The sequence below is a fragment of the Pelobates fuscus genome, chromosome 9 (genome assembly GCF_036172605.1).
Source record: "Pelobates fuscus isolate aPelFus1 chromosome 9, aPelFus1.pri, whole genome shotgun sequence".
Classification (NCBI taxonomy): domain Eukaryota; kingdom Metazoa; phylum Chordata; class Amphibia; order Anura; family Pelobatidae; genus Pelobates; species Pelobates fuscus.
In genome coordinates, this window is record NC_086325.1 from 61451359 (window position 1) to 61467790 (window position 16432).

Consider the following 16432-nt stretch of genomic DNA (forward strand, 5'->3'; position numbering starts at 1 on the left):
AGGCTGTAATGTAAATACTGCATTTTCTCTGAAAATACATTGTTTGCTGCAAAAAGCCTGAAGGGGATGATTCTACTCATCAGAACAAATACAATAAGCTGTAGTTGTTCTGGTGACTGTAGTGTCCCTTTAAGCAGCAGGGCTAGCCTATTAGCACTCTAACACTGGCCTTGATTTAATATTTTGTATAAGCTTTTCAAATGATGTAATATTTTTAAATAAGCTTTTCAAATAATTTAATATTTTTAAAAATATTTTAATATTTTGATATTGTTTGGTATATTAATATAATGTTTTGTATATGATATAAAAAATTTTTTTCAAAGTTTAGCCAAATCTTAAATCATTTGAAAAGTGTATCCAAAACTATTAAGAGGGTTATTCCCTAACATTAGAATTCAAAGAGAATTCTAAAGTGAGTTTTAAACTTAAGGTCAAACTGGCCATTCTGGAAAACTTCTTTAAGTTAGCTATGCTTCCAGTTTGGTTAATTTGGCCTTAAGTTTAAAATTCTTTTTGAATTCTCACTTAGAGAATAACCCGGTAAAGCAAGACCATTATTAGTAGAATAATGGAAAAATATCAGATCCTCGACAAAAGAGTAGATAAAAAAAAAAGCTTAAAAATTTTCAATACATTTCAATACACAACCGTGTTGCTGTTTGTGCATGTTATTTACAGCTATTTTAGTGTTTGTACACATATTTACCATTTTGCAGAACTGGTTATAGAAAACCTTTTAATAAAAAACAAAACAAAAAAAAACAACATAAAAATGATTTATTTCAGATTGAAGTGATGCATGACTATCAAGAAAAACGCAACTCCCTGCAACTATTTATTTCAGAAAGTGAAGACAGCTTGGATATTTTTAAAGGGTATGATTTTTTTTAGCTAATTGACATTTGTAAAAAAAAAAAAAGTTTGGCTTTTTTTTTTTTAAACTGAACATGATATAACTGCATTTTCTGTTTAATTTCAGGCATGTTATTCATGAACTGATAGAGACTGAGCGGATTTATGTAGAGGAACTTTACACAGTATTATTGGTGCGTTCTGCCATCTGCAGTTTATTGTAATTGCACGCAAATTATCAGAATTTTTATTATCTGATTTTATTATTTTATTTGTTGTGTATTCATTTCCAAGAAAAAAATGTCTTTATTGATCAGTTTGTGGTGGTACTTGAGTTTCTTATATACGGTTTCTGCAAAATTCATATATTTTGATATGATATATATATATATATATATATATATATATATATATATATATATATATAATAACATAACACAGATTGTGGTAAAGAATATTTGAACACAACACATAAAAATACTAGTAGCCATGCTATTCCCTTGTACAAATACAGGGTTCAGTTTGTAATATAATTGTGTTTCATAAACCTATAGTCGACCATCGCAAAAGACAAACTGGCAAAACGTACATACTACCAAAATTTCATTGTATTAAAGAAAAATTAAGTGAATTTGCTTGACATGCTTGGCATTAACTAATACTTTAATGTGTGTGAAATTCATGGAAATGGTGTCTTGAAGCCCTGTGTATTTACCTTTTCACACGGCAACTGTGACAAATAAGTGTACTTTTATTTTTATTTAAAAGAAGTAAGAGCAAAAGTAGGAATTGTCTGCCTATGCATAATTTCCTGGAGATGGAAATTAAGAGAAATTAAACTACATGAGAAAAAATGATGTATCTATCCAACAGAAAATAATTTTCATTTCTAACCTCTCCTAGAAATATTCTCTGTGCTGTCCTTGCACTCAAAGTGTTAATATGTTACAACTCTGTCATTGATTTAAAACAACATTTTAACCCAGAGACAAATGTAAAAAATGAACTCAATTACAACAAATGCTTTTGACCTGCAATCTTACACATGCCACACGGGATTTATCATCCTTCATGGTAGATGTAAACCGGTTATCTACTTACTGGAAATTCCCTTTAACTTTCGGTGCTGTTTGTTTAGTTTGTGATACAGAGCAAGCCTTTCCAATTAACCTTTCGCCCTGTTACCTGTTCTCTGTACAAGTGCATGCTTTTGATTGATATATCACGAGTGAAGTGAAAAAAAGGTTTGATTTGAATTTCCAGGGATACAGATCCGAAATGGAGAACCCAGCTATGACGCATTTCATGCCACCGTCACTGCGAAATACAAAGAATATTTTGTTTGGAAACATGCCCGAAATATATGAATTTCACAACAAGTAAGTGAACATCAGAAAAATGTACAACTGTTTGCTGATGGGAAAAAGATCAAAGCACAAACATATGTCTGATGAAGATTATTTATTTAACAAGTCCAATGTGTTCTATGCCCTGGTGCAGGTTGCTGATGTAAACTTACTGTTAAATCTGCATGTTCCACAGTTAAATCTGCATGTTCCACAGTTTTTAAGTATGTATCTTTCACAAGCTAATGCTATATAGACTTGGGTATTACTTATTTTTTATTTTTTTTTGTAACTAATATTTTATTTGATTTCTGTTAAGTGAAGTAAACAAATACAATAGTACTCACAGCTCACCATCAACCGTACGATTTCTGGTCATGCAGGGGGAGGCACACAACCCCCTGATTAATATACGGGAGTTTTAAACCCTTTGTCATGACCCTATGGGGCATGCCACAGCAGAAATAAAGAAGAAAGGCTGGGGAACCTAAAGAGGAAATAAATATGAGTGAGGAGTACCTAATGTCTCACCCAACCCCCAGCCGTGAGTGGGTTTGCCAATCATTGAAATATTCGATTTGGGAATAATTTCGCTTTCATGCAAAAAAAAAAAAAAAATCCAGTGGGGTTTAAAATTGATGTGGTTATTGTCAGAAATTGTTATGATTTAAAATGTTGTATTTTTACCTAATAAGTCTTATACACTTTCCAGTTTCCGACAATTGAAAAAAGGACCCAGCATGCATTCCACCACAAAGTAAAAAAAAATAATGGTAGTTGCAAACACAAGAGCCAAATTATGCACAAGCGATTATAAATTCCAAGATTTTACTTTTAACATGACGTAAAGTCATGATTTTATTAATGACACGGAGGCGAGTATTATGCTTCTCTTTATTTAATTCTCCCTCAGCAGCGAAGAGAGATGTATACAAAAGAGAGAAAAAAAAATAATATAACATTAGCATATTAACAGTGCTACCAATAGTATCCACCCCCTTGGTATATAAGGTGTAGCACTCCAGCCTTTTTCCTCTTTCCGTAGCGATCCGAAGACCAGCCAATAACCAAAACGATAAACTTGAACCGAAACCTGAACATCGGATAGAAGCCATACATCCATTCCTTATGGTTAACTTGTAGAACTGTCCTCCCAAACTCCGACAACTCGATAGAAGTATTCAGGCTAAAAAAGAAAGGAGAAATATGGTAATATCTCAATTGTCACCTGGTTGTAACATATATTTCAACATAGGTGGTTATATGGACCTGGAGATAAAATCTATTGTCAGGATGTCATCATACATGAAACACATCAGTCAAACTATATCCACAGCGATAAGTTACCTCTATGGTCACTTACCTGAGTAAAAAGGGGTGTAATCCAGAAAGATCTGAGTATGTAAACATCCAACAAAATAGCCTGTCGTATGACTATCCATAGTGCCACCCAGGTAGGGTGGGAGGAAATAATACTCGCCTCCATGTCATTAATAAAATCATGACTTTACGTCATGTTAATAGTAAAATCTTGGAATTTTATTAAAGACACGGATGGCTCCTAGTATGCTCTTTTAAAGCTGAGCTATAACCCTTTCTGAGAAATGCTGGATTGGTTTAAAATAAAAATTTCAGAATGTGGATTCCGTAGACCAATCAGCGGCCTTCAAGATGTCCTCCAGTCGACATGCCAGCGTTGAAGCCTTAGAGGCCATGGCACCCCTAACTGAATGGGATGAGAAGACCATGACATAAATACCGGCCGAAGCCAATAACCACTTTACCCAACGAGCAAGAGTAGGTGTAGCCAACGGAAGATGTGGTTTCTTCAGCGAGATGAACAGGGGTCCGTCATTAGATGGGCGTAGAGTAGAAGTGCGAGACTCTATTCTTTTAGGCACAGCATTGGGCATAGATTGGGTTGATTTGGAATTCTTGGGTAAAAGACCTGCTTTGTTGCTGATTTCGTTCTCTGCGAAATGTCGAATGACACTCCTTCCGGAGTGAACACGCGGGCCTGCCAGTCCAGAGCTCTTACGTCGTATACTCTCTTACAGGATATCAGACAAAACAGCATAGGCAATTTTGCAGACAATTGTTTTAGTGACAATTCTGCGTTTGATGGCCATTCGTTTATGAGCCTGAACACTACGTTAACATCCCAAAAGGATCCATATCTAGGATTAGGTGGACGTGAGAAACAAACACCTTTGAGTAGATGACAGACCAAGGGGTTCTGTCCGAGTGGGAGTCAGTCCACGATATCATGCCCTGCCGAGATGGCCGATCGGTACATGTTGATGGTGTGAAAGGCCTTGCCTGATTCGAATAGGTGCGTCAGGAAGTCCAGCACTGATCTTACAGAGGTTGATATGGGATCCACCGATCTCTCCAGGCACCAATTGGACCAAGACTTCCATGCTGCAGCATAGGAACGTGGTGTTCCCGGTGCCCAAGCGTTTGCCAGGAGTTGGGTAGTTGTTCTCGAAACCTCTGTGATTTCCCAGGGTCCCCGGAAAGGAGCCATGCCATGAGACAAAGAAGTCCTTGCTCTATCAGGTCGTGGTTCTTCCCATCTGGGTTGGTCAGTAGGGAAGATTGATCCGGTAACAGCTGTGGGCAATCGATCGCTATTTCCAGTAGGAGAGGGAACCAAGGTTGCGATCTCCAGGATGGGATTATCAGGACCAACGTGCTCCTGAAGCATTGGAGGTATGCCAAAGTCCGAGCAATCAGATTGAACAGAGGGAAGGCATAGTCTCGTCCCTTGGACCAACCCTGGAGGAACGCATCTGTTGCCATGGCTTCCGGGTCTGGTCGCCAGCTGAAGAACTGAGGAAGCTGTGTGTTCAATCTGGAAGCAAAAAGATCCACACTCAAAGGTCCCCATAACCGCGTGATTATGTAGAATACCTTCGGTTGGAGTCTCCAATCCCCCAAGTCCCTTAGGTAACTGGAGTTCCAGTCCGCGGTGTAATTGTCCAGTCCCGGTATGTGCTCCGCGGTCACCGACATGTTGTTTTGTAAACAATAATGCCAGAAGTCTCGAGCCAAGACTGCCAGAATATGCGACTTGGTGCCCCCCCCTTGGTGGTTTATGTACCTGACTGCAGGGATGTTGTCCAACTTGAGTAGGATCGAGCATGAAATGCCCCTGGGTGAGAGGCTGCGGATGGCAAACGAGGCTGCCAGCAGTTCCAGGGAGTTTATGTGTAGGAATGATTCGTCTACTGACCATCTGCTTCCGGTGGATATGGAGCCGCAACGCGCGCCCCAGTCATGTAAGCTTGCGTCCGACTCTATCACGAGATCCGGGGTGGAGCCGAAGATCGCTCGCCCGTTCCACGCCTCCATGTGGGTTAACCACCAGTTTAGTTCTTCCCTGGATTCCTCGTCCAAGGTGAAGTTGGTCTCGTATGATTGGCCGTTTCTGAGGCAGGACGCTTTTAGTCGTTGGAGTGCCGATAGTGTAAAGGCCCTGGGAAGATCGCCTGGATGGAGGCCGCCAGTAGCCCGATCACTCGTGCCAGTTGCCTCAGTGAAATGTCCGGGCGGTTCATTAAACGTCGTATTTCCCTTTTGATGTTGACCCTCTTTTCTGCCGGGAGGCACAGGATTTGTCGGATGGAGTCGACTCTGAACCCCAGGAATTCCATCTGTTGAGAAGGTTGTAACACCGATTTTCTCCCAGTTCACCAGGAACCCGAGGTTCTGGAGGAGGTGTAGGGTCTCTGACAGGTGGACTAACAGCAGGGACCGTATCCCAGAGAGTATGAGGATATCGTCTAGATATATAATAAGGCGGATCCCGTGTAGTCTGAGAAAGGCCACCACTGGCTTCAGAGCTTTCATGATGACCAGGGGGCTGAGGACAGACCCAAAGAAAGGCATGCGAAACGCCATTTCCTTGTCCCACACCGGAATTGAAACAGATTTCTGTGCTCCAGTGCTATCGGAACCGTTAGATATGCGTCTTGCAAATCGAGTTTTACCATCCAATCTCCCGGGAGGAGAAGGTCTCGGAGGCAGTGAATGCCCTCCATCATTGAGGGGTCGTAGGTTGATAACCGGTCGGACGCCTCCGCCTTTCTTTGGCACTAAGAACAGGTTGCTCACAAAACCTGGTGTATCTAGAGGGATTTCCTCTATAGCATTTTTGGACTGTAGAGCCCTGATCTCCAAGGAGATGAGCTTGTGGTGTGACCAGGGTATGTGGGGAACCCATGGAGGGGAGTCCTGAAAGGGAAGACCCATCAATTCTAGGCGGTAACCCTCTATGGTCTGTAGCACCCAACTGTCAGATGTGATCATTGCCCAAGCTTGAGAGAACAAAGCCAATCTGCCCCCCACATTTATATGGGAAAAATGGGGAAACATAGTACTCGCCATAAGGGCGTTTTCCTGCGGGTGTCCTCCTGACGCCGCGGGCATTCCAAGGACTTCCTCGAGAGGGGAAAAACAGAGTATAGGAATGCTCTTGGTTCGGTCTCTGTGTGTTGAAGGAGCCTCTGCCCGGTCTGGAGAAACCTCTCTGGGAGTTGCGGCCGGATAGACGGCTCCTACCTCTACCGGCCCCACTGAAAACCTTTTGGTTGAAGACCTGTTTAATGGACGATTGGGCCTTGTCCAGAACCATGAAGGTTTTCTCGTATGAGCCCAGGTCTTTCACGAAGGACTCACCGAATAACAAGCCTTTAGCTGTGGCTCTTGGTTCAGCTTGGCCATGCTAGCTAGCTTGGGCTCAATCTTGAGCAGGATAGCTTTCCTGCTTTCGGTAGACATAGCTGTATTAGCGTTGCCAATCATACAGACTAGCCGTTAGAGCCAGCCAAACGCCACCTCAAAGTCCAGTTGTGCCTCACCCTACTGAGCTGCTTCTAGCAGTTCATACAATTTATTGACTGGACCCAGTGTGTCTAGGAACTTGTCCTGACAGTTACGGAGTGAATAATTAAGTCCCTTCTTTGGCTTCCAGACGGTTTTAGCCAGGAACTGGACTATTTGTGGGTCCACTTCAGGGGTTTTTGCCACTGCATCCGGAATAATGGGTCGGGGGCATTCCGCTCTCAGCTTTTTACGACCCTACTGTGAGAGGAATTTACGTACCCTGAGAGCTAGGTACTGAGCGATATGCTCGGAGGGCTCCCATTCGGCGGAACGTGGATGTCTTAAATTATTCGGGTCAAACAAGGGCATCTCCTCGGTGCCGCGGTCTGCGTCCGAGCCGAGCACCCGACTGCGCCGTGGCATAAGTCAGTGTCGATGGGAATTGTTTCCCTTGGAGGCTCTCGCTTTCCGAGAACTCGTCCTCGTAAGGATCCGAGTATTGGTCGTCTGACCCCTCATCCCCCTCGTCATCTGAGTCAGACCGTGTATCTTGGGCCCGCGCACGCTTCCAATCCCTGGCCACCGTAGCCCGGCCAGTAGCTCTAATGCGCGGTTGTTGCGCGCCATCACAGACAGCCTGAGGCATGCACTTGCTTAGCGCTTTGGCCCTGGTAATGCCCCCTCAGGGGATGTAAGTGACTGCGTAGAGGCAGCGTGTGTAGGGTGGGCTTGCATGAGATCCTGGGTAATGGAGTGAGAAATGGTAGAGGACACAGCTCCCATTGCTGAAGAGATGACCCTAGAGATAGAGTTGGACATGGTGGTGTCCAGTAGGCTCTGGAATTCTTCTGAACCTATGAGACTAGGGTCAGCATGAGGGTCTGTGCCAGGTGTGCCCACTGGGGGACTAGGGTGACCAGTGAGGTTATCATTAGCAGACTGCATGATAACAAAATGACTGCAAGAGTGAAAATAATAAATAAGGTGCAAGGATTGCTTAACCCAAGCACAGGACAGGGAGGAAGAAAAGAACTAGAATATATATATATATATATATATATGTATGTATATATATATATATATATATATATATATATATATATATAAATAAAAAATATATCCAAGATAGCACTCCAAGGACTTGCATAAAAATTAACTTTTATTACCTTCCAGTAAAAACAGCGAAAATCAACGTTTCAGCTTGATCTCCTCAAGCTTTCGTCAGGATACACTGTACACAACAAAAAACCCACATATATAGCATATAATAAATTAATTACTCACCACACCTGTGTTGCCTCCGATCCCATGGACGCACGGACCGAGACTGGCGCCGGCTGACCGGAAAGCGTCAGCAGCCGTGCGACGTCGCGTTCAATGACGCGGCCAAGGGTCGTTACCATGGCGACCTATCAACATAGTGCCGTAACAAATATTTACAAGTGTTTTAAAAACAAATTACACTTTAGCATAATGGAGAGATGTGACCTAATGCATAGCAAGTAACAGGCTAGGTAAATTCACCAAACCAATCCATTATCTAGACCTCACTCCAAAAGATACGATCAGTAAGGCATATCAGAGGATTTTTAAGAAAAAGGGACACATACTGTTTATCAGACTGTTATCAAAATTAGTAAGGTACAACCACATCTGATTCCAGAGCTTAATTTATGACAAATATTGGTCTCTAAAAGGGTATCCAGCAACCAATACCCCAGTGCCTATTGTACAGTAGCAGAGGGCTGGAGAAGGTGCAAACTATATCTCACTGTTTGACAGAGGGTCTTTTACCCACCACAACAGATTATATCTATAGGCAAACAATTCTATAAATTATACAGCCATAGCTTGTTTAGAGTAAGTGGCCAGAATGGTGGACCTAGAAACTACCAAGATAACGATAAAAATCATACAATTAAATTATACCAATAAATCAAAAAATGGTATGATACAGTATAGGAACTGAGGGAAATAAGTCAAATAGTCACTCCCAAATGCACTGACCCATATGTCCATCCACTCCTAAATATGTGGACTACAAAAACGAAGGAAAAAGAAGGAAAGTTACATGGTCATATATACCAAACATAGATCTTTAACGTAATCCTCAGCATAAACATGATCACTGTGAGTCCATGGACTGGTAGCCTATCCCCCTGGGTGGGCACCATATCACCATCTCACATACGTGATTATACATGGCCAAAATACTACTGGATGTTAGAGAATAGCGTGACTGTATGCCTATCCCCCAGGGTGGGCATCACATTGCTTATCTCATACCATCCGTGAACTTATAGAAATGCAGAAAGGGTGTATTTTTCGTTGAGCCCATCCGGGTATACTGTTCTCAAAGTTCTGATCCAGTATAGTTCACGTTGTAGAAGCATCTTACTGCGATCCCCCCCTCGCCTGGGTGGTGGTATGTGGTCAATCGCCATCAGTTTCAAAGTTGGTAATGTATGGCCTTTCTCCAAAAAATGTTTGGCCACAGGGAGGTCCAATTTTTGATCCCTATAGGCCACTCTTATACTAGACCAATGGTTCCGTACCCGTTCACGGAGAGGTAGATCCGTCTTGCCTATATATGTGAGCCCGCATGGGCAAGTTAATTTATATACTACAAAATCTGTAGTGCACGTTAGGCGATGCTTTATATAATACTTTGCTCCTGAATGGGGATGAGTGAAAAATTTGCCCGGTGACATGTGTCCACACGTGACACACCCAAGGCACCTGTAGCAACCCACATTCGTGGGGCTCTGCTCCTTCTGGTAGCAGTGTACAGGATCCGTCTTTACCAATAGGTCTTTTAGATTTTTATTCCTCCTGTAGCACATCATAGGAGGTTGCCGGAATAGTTCTGGTAAGGAACAATCGTTTCTTAAAATTCTCCAATTCTTGTCAACCGTTTGCTTGAATCGCGACGACCCTGTGGTATAGGTAGTCGGGAACACCAATCTCTTCATACATGAATCTCTTGATCTAACTTGTGTTGAATGGCACTTGTTGAGGGCTTTTTCAAGAGTTTGGTCGTTATAACCCCGTTGGTGAAACTTTTCCCACATCTCCTTTATCTGTTCTGTTGCCTTATTATGATCGGAGTTGTTCCTCAAGACTCTTAAGAATTGTGAGTATGGTAACGATTGTTTGAGTGCACGGGGGTGAAAACTGTTAGCCTGCAACAAAGTGTTGCGGTCAGTTGGTTTCGAGTATAAAGTATAGGCCAACTTTTCCCCTTCTCTCATGACCCGTACATCTAGAAAGTCAACTGTGAATGGATCAGCTGTCATTGTTAGTTCCACATTTGATGTGCATGAGTTGATTGTGTAGATCATCCTTTCTGCCATGTGGATATCTCCCTTGATGATCATAAAGATGTCGTCGATATAACGACCGTATACTAAAATGACATCTTTAAATGGTTCCAGTATGTATTTAGATTCGAACTCAAACATATATCCATTGGCGTACATTGGAGCCATCGCGGCTCCCATTGATGTACCCGCTGACTGTCTATACCAATTACACTCAAATCGAAAGTAATTTTGTGTTAGGACCAATTCGAGAAGTTCCATCACATATTCTACTGACGGTCCCTTGTATACATCTGAAGATGAAAGGATCGATCTCATGGCCTGAACTCCCTCTACATGAGGGATAATCGTGTAAAGGCTTTTGACATCACATGTCACTAGTGATGTCAAACCAGCAGGTAGTGTCAGTGTAGAAATTAATTTGATGAAACTAGGAGTGTCCTTAATTTATGTATGGAGATTTTCAATTGTTTCCTTAAACAGGAAATCCAACCACTGGGCCAACGGTTCAAGAATATCTCCGACGGCTGACACAATCGGTCTCCCTGGAGGGTCCTGGAGGTTCTTGTGGACCTTCGGGAGTGTGTAGATTACTGGCGTCCTGGGATTTGGTTTTTTTAGAAATTCACAGAGATCCTGATTGATGAAGTCTTGTTCAAGGCCTCTCCGTAGAATTTCATCAATGAGCTCCTTCACTTGTAACGTTGGATCGCCACCCAATTTACAGTAGGTCCCTACATCCGATAGTTGTCTCATTACTTCCATTTTGTATTTGCCATAATCTTGAATAACAATTCCGCCGCCCTTGTCTGCTGACCTGATGATGATATTCTTGTCCTTAGCCAAGGATTTAATAATCTCTCGATCTGTTTTGGAGCAATTGGAATGATGCGGGTGAGTGATCTTTAGATGGTCAGTGGACTCCCTTTGGACTGACTTCAAAAATGTTTTGATGGTGGCCTGGTTGGGCATTGGGTCGAAAGTACTTTTTCTCTTGAATCTATTGCTTTGGTCTTCCATAGAATTGGTTTTATATTTTAAAAAATCTTGTAGGCGCATTGTTCTGCCGAATTTATACAGTTCGACTTCCCAATCTAATGGGTTTGGCTGAGCAGTGGGAACAAACGATAATCCCTTGCTTAGTAGTGTCTTTTCAGCCGTTGTTAGCACCCGTGAAGACAAATTGAAAATGGGCATTATCTCCTCTGTCGTGGTGGTCTTCCTCCTACCCCAGAAGGTGCGACCCTTCTGTCCACGTCTGGTAATCGTCCTTCTTCTGAATGAGTAATTCTGCTCTGGTGCCTGGTTTGTATACCCAAATGATCCCGATTGGAGTTCTCTAAAAAAGGCAGTGTTTGGGAGTCTCTCTGCACCGTTCCCCGATAATCCTTGTGTTCAGACTCTGAGCTGGAATTTCATGAAGTATTCTCTATGGTATAATGTCTGGGTCTGCGGATAGGTCTCCTCTTCCTCACAAAATTTGGTTGGTCACTAGTGCCACTGAGCCACTTATAGACCCTATGTTCCTTATAGTCTGCTGACACTTTCTCCTGTTTATCTCTTTTAAATCTAACCAAATCGGTTTTATAACTCTTCACAGTATTCTCCAATTTCAGCAAAGTAGATGAAGCTTCAGGTGATGCTAGTAGTAATGTTTGTCTGGTTTCTAGATCTGTGATTCGCCTCCTGACCTGAATCAGATCCTCCTTATCTTCCCATAGAAAATCTATGGGAAAATCTTCCCATAGAATACGTATTATGTATTCTTTTGTTTTAATCTATCACAGTTTGATCTCACTTCCGAGATCTCCTAATTCTGTATTCAGTACTTTTCCCTCACATGGAGGTTTTCGGTGTGTATCTCTGCAAACGGAGTTTACACTCCATTGCCTAGCAACTGGGGCACACGTCACTATACACGCCCAGTATCACGGGAGATGACGGGACACTTCCGGGTTCGGCTCCATTGCTTAGCAACCACTGTGCACGTCATTACGCACGCCCAGTACCACGTGAGGTGTTGGGACACTTCCGGGTTCGGCTAGCTGCACGCACGATTGGTGAGTTAATCATCTTTATTTCATATTTAAATGCTGTTTATGTCACCTGTTATTTGATCTTGAAAAAGACCCTTAGGTGTCGAAACGTCGATTTACTTGATGCATTACACTTTGCTGTAAACTTTCTTACCACATTAAATACACGGAAAAAAGTCCTTTTGAGTGTTCCTATTTCATCTTTGACTACATGTTCCTGACGTTGGTAGCACCTAAGGCAAGATAACCGAAAGCTCCTTAAGGGTGAGTGCCTAAATCATCTTTATTTATATATATATATATATATTTAATTGTACCTGGTCGGAGAGCGTTAGATGAGGAGTGCCATTCGATCTGTCCAACACCCACGATGTACGAGGGTCTAAGATGGCCGCCGCCTATGCGGCGACGGAAGAAACCCAAAAAATGGCCGCCGCGAGCGAATTGCGCATGCGTTCCGCTTGTGAGCGTCGAAACGAAAGTAAAAGTGAAAAAATCGCTGCGCGAGCGGCTATGTCCGCCGGCGGTGATAGAAGACCGGCCAGGAACGGAGCGAGGGGTAGAGGATGGGCCCCCGCTGGTGATGACCGGGGAAAGGACTGGGGAGGGGGAAGGGGGGGGGAAGGAGCAGGTTGGAAGCCCAGTAAATACACTGGCTGAGATGTGTCCCAGCAGCACAAAACAAGGACAGAGAAGACAAATCAATAAACATTTATACTGATAGGATAGTGGGAATAAAGCACAAAGAAACCAAGTCTAAATGAAAGGAATGTGCAGTAAAACCCCACAATAAAAACATATCAATTAAACAATATCAGTAGAGACTAGTGTACTTAGCTGGTCTGAGTGAGCAGCAAAGAAAGTGGAAGAAGGCTGGAGTGCTACACCTTATATACTAAGGGGGTGGATACTATTGGTAGCACTGTTAATATGCTAATGTTATATTATTATTTTTCTCTCTTTTGTATACATCTCTCTTCGCTGCTGAGGGAGAATTAAAGAAAGAGAAGCATAATACTCGCCTCCGTGTCTTTAATAAAATCCCCTGGCATTCATATTCCATTGTAGGTCCACAAAAAAAGAAGCTGGAAGCAAGACCATAATATGGGCATGCTGAAGAGAAAGCAATCACACTAGAATGATCCTGCAATATTTATTGCATCTTGGAGAAACAAGTATAAAACTAAAGAGGTTGTCAGAGAAATTAGCAATTACTGGCAATTCCAATTCCTGATAGATTTAGGTTTTTTTAAAGTAGTTATCTTCTATTAATTCCAAATTTCGTTTACAAAAATACTGTTCTGTTATTTTGTATTAATTTAATATGTTCTGAAAGAGTTTATTTTTTGTTCTTTCTTCACAGAATGTTTCTACTAAATCTAGAAAGTTGTATTGGAGCTCCAGAAAAAGTTGGATTCTGCTTTCTTGAAAGGGTAGGTATAATATATTCTAACGCATTCCGTATCATAACTATGACCATTATAAAAATGATTAGAGTGGAGTTAAAGTGCTGGAGAGAGAGACTGATAATTTATTATACCTATGAATAGTTTAAACATATAACACATAGTAAGGATAAAAAAGGAGAAATAATATTGAGTACACTGAAAAATTCCCATTACAAAAAATAAATCCTGTTTGCTATCCTGAGAGAGATGTAAATATTTCTTAATGTTAGTCAGACTCAGGGTTTAGGTATTGCTTTTTGATTGATGAGAGCCCCATGAGTTGTGACATGTGGCATAAAGTCTCTCCCAACCAGAGGAGGTCGAGACACCCATAATGCAATGTGAAAGCACACATGGGGCGTGTCTAGCCAATGATGAGTATAGCTGCTTAGAAGAGCTGCTCCTCATGACAATAGCTGTCAAATGCTCAGTTAGGCCATTTTCTAGCTGCTAAGATGGGTTATGAGTTGCAACAAGAAACATGTATGAAACACGTCATATCAACTAATTATGATTTCATATTCCTCGGTTCTTTCACTCTCTCACTATACCTCTTACCTTCTATATGTACCATAGTCTTTTCTGCACCTCCACTTTCTCTCTCTGACTAACATTATAGCAACTGTATCCACACAATTTGTGTTCACTACGTCCTTGGCCTTGATTTTGGGCCAGGTTGTCAGGAGATACCAACATCAGTTGTGTACAGGGTAGGGTCACAATAGGAAAATTAATATATTTTTTTCTGGAACTCAATTATTTTTCTACATGAACAACATTTTTACATAAGGCAACAGTGCACCTCTGTACTAAGACAATTTGTTATGTGGTAAACACTGTTGTATTCACATTTATTTTTTTTCTTTTAGTATTGGTAATTTACTTTACTTCTGAAATGGCCTATTAGGGCCATTCTGCAATTCTCTTTCAATAGGGGTTATTAACTACAATGCTTCAGCACACAACTCCAGGAGGCTCATACTCTGACTAAATAGGCTCAACTAGACAGGGCACATCTCATTCTACTTGGCAGGTGGCTAGTTAATGAACTTTTCGTCATGAGACTTTTGAAATGTTTTAGATTTAAGTTTTTGGATTTTTGACCCTACGTATGGCAGGCAGGTATTCCAGGCAGCTGTTATGGTTTAGTAACAGTCACCATTCACTGTTTGAGGATTTCTATAAAGATGTTGAAACTACAATCCGGTGTTAGCCAAAATTCTCTTATTAAAGAAGGGTGCTCTGGAATGAATGTGTTGGCAAAATTTCCCCAGCAATCTTGGTAAAATGTTAGAAAAGCCTGACTTTTCACTGCCCTTCTCTTGCTCAGACTTAAGAGGGAAGAATTATCTCTCCTCTTGAATCACAAAGCTAAACAAGCTATATTGCTAACTAAACACTCGTTTTATGCCCATGGCAATAGAAAGAGGGAAGCTACTGGCTCGTGCACTAAAGCAAAGGCTCGATAACTCGTAAATCTAAAAAATTAAGGACACTCAGGGCACAACATAACAAGACATTGTGGAAACCTTTTGCCAATATTATGCCTCTCTGTATAACCTAGCTAACCCCATGACATCCCAACAGAACACAGTACATCCGAAAACATGTCAAAAACAAGATAGATACCTAGCTCGGCACCGGCCACACTGGATGCGCCATTCACACATGACAAATTATCGCAAGCCATTAAACAGGCCCCTAATGGAAAGAGCCCTGGCCCAGATGGCTACTCCAACAAATACTACAAACTATTCTTATCGCAATTAGGACTGACTTTACTACAAGCATTCAACTCTATAACTAAAGACAACCCATTTAATCCCACAGCTTTAGAAGCGTTATAACGCTATAATGTTGATTCCAAAACCTGACAAGGATGATACTATCGGTGACAGTTACAGACCGATATCGTTGATTAACAACAATGTCAAAATCTTTGCATGCATGCTGGCCAACAGATTGAAGCCCCTTCTCCAGGGATTGGTACACCCAGATCAGGCAGGCTTCACACCTAGCAGAAAAGCCAAAGATAACACCGTTAAAATCCTAAATATAATCCATAAAGCGACCACTAGACACACACCCACTTTATTACTGAGTATTGACGTGGAAAAAGCCTTTGATAGAGTGGACTGGTCCCTTCTATTTGGAGTCATGGGGGAGATGGGCTTCAGTGACAGATGGCTGACTTGGGTTCGTGCAATCTATACACACGCATAGGCCAGAGTACAAATCAATGGCACGAAATCTGACCCCCTGCACATCCAAAACGGGACTAGACAGGGCTGCCCACTTTCCCCCCTATTATTTATTCTATCCCTCGAACCATTCTTGAACGCAATCCGCGACAACGCAGCCATTACCGGCATACAAGGTGGCACATTGCAATACAAAGTCTCAGCCTATGCTGAAGACTTATTGTTCACCATCACTAAACCAAACATATCACTCCCGGCCCTGATGTCTGAGTTGACAATGTACTCTGACATCTCCAATTTCAAAGTAAATTATGATTAAAGTGAACTCCTACCACACGCATCACCGCCTCACATCATACACAACCTTAGGGATCATTTCCCTTTCAAGATCACCACCAC

General features: G+C 41.8%; 1 protein-coding gene across 1 annotated transcript in view; it reads left to right on the forward strand.

Moving 5' to 3' along the window:
* Positions 1-16432, forward strand: part of MCF2 (MCF.2 cell line derived transforming sequence) — a 167807-nt gene that overhangs the window by 112328 nt on the left and 39047 nt on the right. Inside the window, exons 15-18 of the mRNA XM_063433524.1 lie at positions 790-878; positions 983-1049; positions 2119-2234; positions 13748-13817. Coding sequence (XP_063289594.1) covers positions 790-878; positions 983-1049; positions 2119-2234; positions 13748-13817 — 342 coding nt within the window. The remainder of the gene's footprint in view (positions 1-789; positions 879-982; positions 1050-2118; positions 2235-13747; positions 13818-16432) is intronic.